The 9,492-nt window shown below is 36.8% G+C and overlaps 1 protein-coding gene across 1 annotated transcript; it reads left to right on the forward strand.

Annotated features, from left to right (window-relative positions):
- Nucleotides 1–2,644: 2,644 nt before the first annotated feature.
- Nucleotides 2,645–8,899, forward strand: LOC115833920 (striatin-like; the record flags this gene model as incomplete). Its single annotated transcript, XM_030808738.1, has 2 exons — nucleotides 2,645–2,918; nucleotides 8,763–8,899. Coding segments are annotated over exons 1-2 (378 nt in total), but the record flags the coding sequence as incomplete, so codon positions are not given.
- Nucleotides 8,900–9,492: the final 593 nt, after the last annotated feature.

Genomic DNA, 9,492 nt, shown 5'->3' on the forward strand with positions numbered 1-9,492 from the left:
TTTCATTCTGTTTAGAAAAGGAAGACCAGTGTCTCATGCCTGAAGCCTGGAATGTGGATCAGGGAGTAATTACCAAACTCAAGGAACAATACAAAAAGGAGAGAAAGGAGAAAAAGTGGGTGAAGAGTAAGTGGAAAACATTGTACCTGTAAATCATAAATCTTGCCTCTTTACATCCCCCAGTTTTTTTTTCAATGTTTTCCTAAAACTACTTACTCTTTTTCATTTCTGCTCCTGACCTCTTTCCTTTTCACCTGCTCTCAGGGGTTGAAATTAAATGATTAGCTATTTAATTATGAACTTAAAAGAAAATAACCCACATGTACTTATGGAATCACGTATACTATATCCCAATAATAAATCCAGAGCCTCATGAGTGTTGGGCTATGTATTCAAACACAGTGATAATTTGGTTTTTAAAAGTATCTGTGCTTAATTATAACAATGTTTTTCTTTTTCAGTGACAATTTATAACTCATTTAGTGTGACCCTCTGGCAATCCACCAAAATTATTGCTTATAATTTTAGACATTGGTGACAGAAAGAAAGTTAATTTCTAAACCTGAATATTCTATGTGTTCATAACATGCAATTCATTTGCTCATACCACTATATGCTATACAGGGCACAGAGTCAAATATATAAGTTCTAAAAATACTTATTTTCTATTTAAACTTTTTGGCCAATTTTATTTATAACATTATTACCAATGACCTTTTTTCCTTTTTAATATGTGCCACATCAAAAACAAAATCCAAAAGGAAATTTCTAGCCCTGTGAATCATATATGTTTAATTATTTCATTATGCAAATTGTTTAGCAGTGGATCTAGTTAAGAATGTAAAATGGAAATACAAAATCTTGCAAACCATTCCTGAAAACAGTCTTTAATCATCATCTTAGGGGAACAAGGCTAAATTACCTCCTCGTGTTTCTACCCTCATTGACAATATGGGCCTCCTTTTTATGGTAATAGGAATTTGATTATTTGAGATATTAAGGTAGTATAAAGTGAGATTAAAATCTAACTTAGCGAGAAATGTATTTTAAAGTTGCGTAAGACTGGAAAGATATGCTTTTTCTTTTTCTCTCTCTGTAGTGATGCTAAAGCTAATTAAAGACCAGTCACATTCCTGTTAGGACATTCTTTTAAACTTTATTACTTAAAAGCATTTAAAGCTTTATTTCAAATATTTTAGAATTTACAAGCGTTTAGCTTGATTTGATAAAAAGTCAGTGTCTATTGATGTTAAACCATTACATAATGAGAGATGATGTTGTTTAATGCTATCTCAATATAGATTAAATCAGAATGAGAAAGATTAATATTAAAACATAAGCACATTTCATACCTCTTAGCCAAATATACTTACTGATAGACAATTTAATCTTAACAAGCATAGGGAGATGATTTGTCATGGCTTTTGAGAGTCATGACAAAAAACCAGTTAAACTGAAATTTTGAGGAAAATTTGAATGTCATATGTGAGAAATAATTTCCAGATTAACTTAATGTTGATATATTTCTTTAGGTCATTATGCTACAAAAATGAATGTCTTGAAACATAAAAGATCCTTTAGTTGGAAAGGTAACCAGGACTTATGCACAATCCATCTACCTTTCCTTTGATTATTCAGTTCTTGTCAAATATCAAGGCATTGCCGTAGTTGGAATTTAGCACTTAATTGAAACTGCACCATCTGACTGGAACAATATTCCTACTAATAGAAGCAATTGGATTTCTTAAATCGGGGGGATTACAGTGTGTTCAGACATCTAGCACATGGTTTTTTTAGTATGGTGAAGAAAAATGACACTGTAAGGGAGAAATTTTAACATCTTTCATTGAAGACAGAGGGACTGCACATTTCAGCACATTTTGTTTAATGTCTTCAGTTCCTGTTATCTTGATAAAATAGCAGTCTAGGAACAAGTAAAGACTTAGGATAAAAATAGAACTGAAGCCATGCTTTGAATTGATATATATAGCATTGACTTATAAACCACCATAAAGTTTTTTTTTTAATTGAACTAGTACTCATTAGAAAAGTTTGAGTCTTTTCAATGTGGTCTAATAGAGATTTTCCAGTCAAATCATGTACTCCAATCATACCATCTTGAAATATATTTCTAGGCATTAGTTAAAATTGCTTAAAAATAGTTGTATTCTTTGCTGGTATAGGAACAAACCATAACAGACTTTGGGTAAGATTTTCCCATTCTTAACTAAACTTATAACAGGAAAAACTACTAAAGATCTGTTTCAGCCTCTATCCTATATAAAACAGTCAAAACAGGGATGTGGGAGAATGAAGAATCAAAGTTTAGGTAAGTAATCAGTAGGGCATGAGACTTCACCTCGGGTGCCATAGCTTCAGGATGTAAGGCAATTAATGCACCTTAATTTAAACAAACAGGGATGTTATTGTTTAATTCAGTGCACAGTAGGCTCACAATCTGTATCTGGCTGCATTTAGAGCAATATTCAGTGGTTAAAGAATGTTATTTTTCATGGTCTCACTGGACACGAGCATTCTTTTTTATGTAAATAGTGATATCCCATTTGCTTAATTTAAAAAGTATAATTCTTTTCAAGAAATAAACTTTTACAGTAATTTGAAAACTTGAAAATAATTATTAATCTAGTAGAATATTTTTAAAGGTAAATATTGACGGATGGAAAATAAGGCTTATGATAGCATTTTGATGCAGTTGGATAATTCTCTTTTCTCTTTATTGTCTCCTCCCAACCCCCCCCCCCTTTTTTGGCTAGGGCACAATAGGTCAAAACTACAAGATATGCTTGCTAATTTGAGAGATGTTGATGAAATTCCTTCATTGCAGCCATCTGTGGGTTCACCTTCCAGACCCAATAGCTCCAGGCTTCCTGAACATGAAATTAATAGGGCAGATGAAGGTAAGTATTTAAGACACTCTGGAGCACAAAATACACTTGGATGTATATCTTTAAATTCATTCATTAGAAAGGCCTCTCCTATCAGAGAGAACTTTATTCTGCAGATGTTAGATCTGCATCGTTTTCCCCAAATGCAAGCTTTCTTACATTCAAGGGAGTTTGATTCCAAATTCAATCTTCAAGACTTGAGAAGGTGCATACACTAAACCAACTCTAAATTCTGGTTTAAAATATCTGCTGGCTCCACTGATGCCCATGGCCCTATATATACCATTCCAACATTGGGAAAATTAACAGTCTATAAATTGGTAGTATATGTTTACTTTGAAACTCATATAAATATTTAAGCAATTTATTAATGATAATTGAAAAAGTCACCTAAAAGTCTAGTCACATATTCTGCTATTTTAACTTGTTTCCTTTCAGTCTTGGTTCACATGTATATACTTTTTTTTGTTGTTTTTTGAGATGCAATCTCACTCTGTCGCCCAGGCTGGAGTGCAGTGGCACGACCTTGGCTTACTACAACCTCCACCTCCCAGGTTCAAGTGATTCTCTTGCCTCAGCCTCCTGAGTAGCTGGGATTACAGGCACCTGCCACCAAGCCTAGCTATTTTTAGTAGAGACGGAGTTTTGCCATGTTGGCCAGGCTGGCCTCGAATTCCTGACCTCAAGTGATCTGCCCACCTTGGGCTCCCAAAGTGCTGGGATTATAGGCATGAGCCACCATGGCTGGCCTCACGTGTATATACTTTTTATACAGGTATAGAATATACCTATATAAAAATATGCATTATTCTACACCATGTATAATAATTCTATTTTGTGTTCTTAAAATCATACAAATGATTTTCATAATGATAATTTTAAGATTGTATATTATATTGTAGACTTGATATGAAACTTTTCCTTTTGAATATTTAGGTTATTTTTAGTCTTTTGCAGTGTAATCTTATGGTATGGAAATACAGTTCTTTCTTTTAGACACAAGGTCTGATTTATCTATTTATAAATGTGTACAATGCTTGCATGTGGAAATTGATTTTAAAGTACATATTTAAGCTGAGCCTGGTGGTTCCTTGGGAGGCTGAGGTGGGAGGATCACTTGAGCCCAGGAGGTTTGTTTTTTTTGTTTGTTTTTGGAGACAGACTGTCACTCAGGTTAGAGTGCAGTGGCGTAATTACAGCTCACCACAGCCTTGACCTCTCAGGCTCAGGTGATACTTCCACCTCAGCCTCCTGAGTAGCTAGGACTACAGGCACATGCCACCATGCCCAGATAATTTTTTGTATGCCTTTTGTAGAGACATGGTTTTGCCATGTTGTTCAGGCTGATCTCAAACTCCTGGGCTCAAGTGATCCAACTGCGTCAGCTTCCCAAAGTGCTGGGATTACAGGCATGAGCCACTGCGCCCAGCCCCAGTTCAGGAGTTTGAGACTGTAGTGTGTGATGATTGAGTCAGTGAATAGCTACTGCACTCCAGCCTGGGTGACATAGTGAGACCCCGTCTCTTAAAACAATCAAATATTTATATTAGCTGAAAATTCAGCATGACATAAAAGTAATTATGATTAATGTATATTTTAAAATATTTATTTAAAAAAGTCAACCCTGAATTTAAATACTATATTTGCACTGTCTCTTCAAATTATTATTTATCAATCAACACAGCCTGAGAAAAAGACACAGCATAATCATATGTTTTTTTCTTGTATTTTTTAATAAATTACATTTTAGAGAGACAAACTGATATGATTTAGATGTATATAGATTTTCATGAGTGGAATACTTTCTCAGTGAAATTTTTGACCAGTACATGGTTAATCATTTGTTAGAGTCAATTATAGCATACTTGGAATTTATTACCCATACAAAGAATCAACACATCACACTCTAGATGTAAAATTTATTTGATGTCTTTTGAATTACAGATGTGGGTCATGGTCCTCAGTAAGTATGCTGATCACTAGGAGATGCATTCTGTTGACATTATAGGTATGAGGCTTCTAACCAGTTGCATTTATCCCAAGATCAGGTCTAGATAAGGAGAAAAGTTAGTTTTTCTCTTATTCTCATAATTCAAAAAGTTTATCAGATTTCATCTCAGGCCATACATGAATTATGCAGAATTCTAATAATAGAGGCAGGATATATACTATTTACTAAATGACAGATGTACAAAAGCATTGTATAAGCCACAGAAGATGTCCTTGGTAAAAAACATAGTGAGGAACTGTAAAACTCAAGCATTGAATGTTTGTTTAACTTACTATCTGCAGCAGTGGTCCTAAACCTTCCTCCTCAGTGCAGGTTTTTTGGAAATAGAAGAAACATTTAAGAGATAGATTGTATATTTACTTGTCTATAACTGATACTTCTTGGTCTTCAGTCCACTTTCAGAAAGAACTTCCATATGCTGTGCGTGCTCTATAATTTTGTTACTTTATTTTTATTTTAATAATTCAGAAGGCAGGGCCGGGTGCAGTTTAGTTGCTCACGCCTGTAATCCCAGCACTTTGGGAGGCTGAGGTGGGCAGATCACTTGAGGCCAGAAATTCAAGACCAGCCTGGCCAACACGGAGAAACCCTGTCTCAAATAAAAATACAAAAATTAGCTGCACATGGTGGCGTGTGCCTGTAGTCCCAGCTACTTGGGAGGCTGAGGCAGGAGAATCACTTGAACCCAGGAGGTGGAGGTTGCAGTGAGCTGACATCACACCACTGCACTCCAGTCTGGGCGACAGAGTGAGATTCTGTCTTAAAAAAAAAAAAGTCAGAAGGCAGTGTCACACTTAAAAGGCACAGGGTTTTGTTTTGTTTTGTTTTTTGGTAAAAGCTGATTAGGGCTAGGAAGGTTTAGTTGCCAGATGGAAATGTGACCTATAGTCTTAAGTTCTAAGGCTCCTTAGGAACAATCAGGTAACAGTGATGCTTATTATTGCTGTCCCTCTTCAGTCCTGGAGTGTCCTGGCAGTCCACCGGCATGTAAGGAAGGAGTTGTTACCTTCTTTGTTTTCAGGTTTTACTTGGCCATTTGTAGAGCAGTAGTTAGAATTAGCTTACATAATGTATATGGTCTATCCTAGGAATCTTAGTCTTTTACACCTGAACAAAGTTATCTGGAAATGTTAGAAATGAGAACAAATCAAACAAAAAACACCTGGCTGAAGACCTACCGTCATAGTCTCACATGAGTCATTCAACTGATATTTTTGACCTGAAAATTGCTGTTCTAACTTAATCAACCATTCTTCATTAGAAAATGTTGAGTTGTTTGAACTTCTCGGATGATATATGGTATTTTGGGTAAAACCTATGTTTATTTTTGCTACTGTATTGTATGGTGGTTTGATAATGTCTTAATTTATGCTCTATTTTGTTTTGTTGAGGATATTAAGAGTTTGTCACTACTGTTTTTAAAAGCAAGTAACTATTTTTAAATTTTTTTTAAAGACACAGTCTTGCTCTGTCGCCTAGGTTGGAGTGCAGTGGTGCAGTCATAGCTCACTGTAGCCTCAGACTCTTGGGCTCCAGAGATCCTCCTGCCTGAAGCCTTCCAGGGAGCTAGGACTAGAGGCATGCACCACCGTGCTTGGTTAATTGTTAAAAAAAGTTTTGTAGAGGCCGGGCATGATGGCTCACACCCGTAATCCCAACACTTTGGGAGGCCAAGGCGGGCGGATCGCTTGAGGTCAGGAGTTTGAGACCAGCCTGGCCAACGTGGCAAAACCCCATCTCAACTAAAAATACAAAAATGAGCCAGGCATGGTGGCAGGTGCCTGTAATCTCAGCTACTTGGGAGGCTGAGACAGGAGAATCTGCTTGAATCTGGGAGGCATACGTTGCAGTGAGCTGAGATCACACCACTGCACTCCAGCCTGGGTGACAGAGTGAGACCCCTGTCTCAGATTTTTTTTTTAAGAGATAGGGGTCTCGCCTTGTCACCCAGGCTGGTCTCAGACCCCTGGCCCCAAAGGGTCCTCTCACCTTGGTATCCCAAAACACTAAGATTACAGGCATGAGTCTCCGAGCCTGGCCAATTCTTTCATTTATTCAATGAGTATTTATTATTAGACATGATTGAATATAAAACTGAAAAATGTCTTGTACATGCACTAGTCAATACAGTTAACTTGTTTAAGAAAATTAATTTACCCCTTTAGCAGCTAGGGTTTGAACTACTAAATTCATCTTATTGACTCACAAATGTTTGTCATATGTAACCACCTCTAGGAAACTACTCAAAGACCATCTCTGACGTTTGTCAGAACAATTTGCATTTATAAAGAGTGACATTTTGTTATTGACCAAATTAAATAAAATCATTATTTTGACATTTTGCTTTTAACTGATTTTTCTATGATGGTTGTTGAAGGAATTAGATTGTTATATTCAAAATGTTACAAAATAGGATATTTCAGGTTATTCACAAAATAAAACTGACATCTTTGAAGCACAATTCACAGCTAATGAAAGTGTTCAAATGGACACTTTAAAAAATTTTCTCGCTGGGCGCGGTGGCTCCCACCTGTATCCCCAGCACATTGAGAGGCCAAGGCGGGTGGATCACCTGAGATCAGAATTTGAGATCAGCCTGGTCAACATGGGGAAACCCTGTCTCTACTAAAAATACAAAAATTAGCCAGGCGTGGTGGCAGGCGCCTGTAATCCCAGCTACTTGGGAGGCTGAGGCAGAATTGCTTGAACTTAGGAGGCGGAGGTTGCAGTAACCTGAGATCATGCCATTGCACTCCAGCCTGGGCCACAGAGCATGACTCCATCTAAAAAACAAATAAACAAGTAAAAAATTTTCTTTACCAGGTGCAGTGGCTCACACTTGTAATCCCAGCACTTTGGGAGGCCAAAGCAGGTGGATCACTTGAGGCCAGGAGTTCGCAACCAGCCCAGCCAACATGGTGAAACCCCGTCTCTACTAAAAATACAAGAATTAGCCAGGTGTGGTGGCACGCACCTGTAATCCCAGCTACTCCGGAGGCTGAGGCAGGAGAATTTCTTGAACCCAGGAGGTGGAGGTTGCAGTGAACCAAGATGTCACCACTGCACTCCAGCCTGGGTGGCAGCGAGACTCTGTCTCAGAAAAAAAAAAAAACATAAAAAAATAAATAAATAATATAATCTGAAGTAAACCTTTTTAGATGAACTATAATATACCTACAGAAGAGTACTGATATCATAAGGGTACAGCTTAGTGAATTGTCATCAAGATAGAATTATTACCCTCCCGTGTCACCTCCCCTTAGGTCAACAAGTAGAACATTACCAGGGCCCTGGAAGTCCTGTTGTTGCTTCCTTTCTTTGATCACTACCCCTCTCCTGCCCGGCAGAGGTAATCCTGACTTGTAACACTACATATTGATTTTGTCACATAAATAGGCACATTTTAGAGTTTGACCCATTTTCATTTGAAATTTTCTATATTCTTCTAGGTTATAAAATTAATGAATTATATTTTGAATGAGACCAGCACTTGTTACATATATTTAGTAATTAATAGAAATTGTTTAGGTAATTAACATGAAATATCAAATGAGGAAAACTTACTTTCCTATAGTCATTATTTTTCTATATAGTGAAAAAGAAAGTGGATTCTTAGATTTGTTTCATGTTTTACTTTTGTAATTAGTTGATGCCTTTACCTGTGGTTAAGGAAAAAGTAATAAATTATTTAGGATTCTCTGCTCACTAAATTTTTTTTGTGTTTAAAAGCATTTAAAAACAATTAAGTGTGTATGTGCACTTACAAGAAATTTGATGCAAGCAAATGAGACTAAATATTGGCTCCTTAGAGATTTTTTAATGTTTCCTTTGTCTTCCCTCTTCAGTGGAAGCATTGACATTTCTTCCTTCTTCTGGAAAGTCATTCATCATGGGAGCAGATGAAGCCCTTGAAAGTGAACTGGGTCTTGGAGAACTAGCAGGCCTTACAGTGGCCAATGAAGCAGACTCACTAACTTACGATGTAAGTAGTAGTTTTGTTTTTGATGTGTTTACTTGGTTTTTAAAAATAAAAACTTGGGCTGGGTGCGGTGGCTCACGCCTGTAATCCAGCACTTTGGGAGGCGGAGGTGGGCGGATTAGTTGAGGTCAGGAGTTCAAAACCAGCCTGGCCAACATGGAGAAACGCTGTCTCTACAGAAAATACCAATTATGAGCCACTTCTCTCATTTTTCCATACAAAGTCCCTCTCTCATTTTTCTTTCATTCCCACCCCCCATTTCTATTGCCCATCTTCCCATGTGTAACCTTCCTAATATGTTTGATATGCATCTTTTTGTTTGTATTTTTAGAAAATGTTAAAAATTTTTTTTTAAAATGCCTTCTTTTGAGAAATGTCTGTTCATATCCTTTGCCCACTTTTTGATGGGGTTGTTTTTTTCTTGTAAATTTGTTTAAGTTCTCTGTAGATTCTGGATATTAGCCCTTTGTCAGATGGATAGATTTTAAAAATTTTCTCCCATTCTGTAGGTTGCCTGTTCACTTTGATGATACTTTCTTCTGCTGTGCAGAAGCTCTTTAGTTTAATTAGGTCCCATTTGTCAATTTTGGCTTTTG

This window comes from Nomascus leucogenys, unplaced genomic scaffold (genome assembly GCF_006542625.1).
Source record: "Nomascus leucogenys isolate Asia unplaced genomic scaffold, Asia_NLE_v1 001733F_26060_qpd_obj, whole genome shotgun sequence".
Taxonomy (NCBI): Eukaryota; Metazoa; Chordata; class Mammalia; order Primates; family Hylobatidae; genus Nomascus; species Nomascus leucogenys.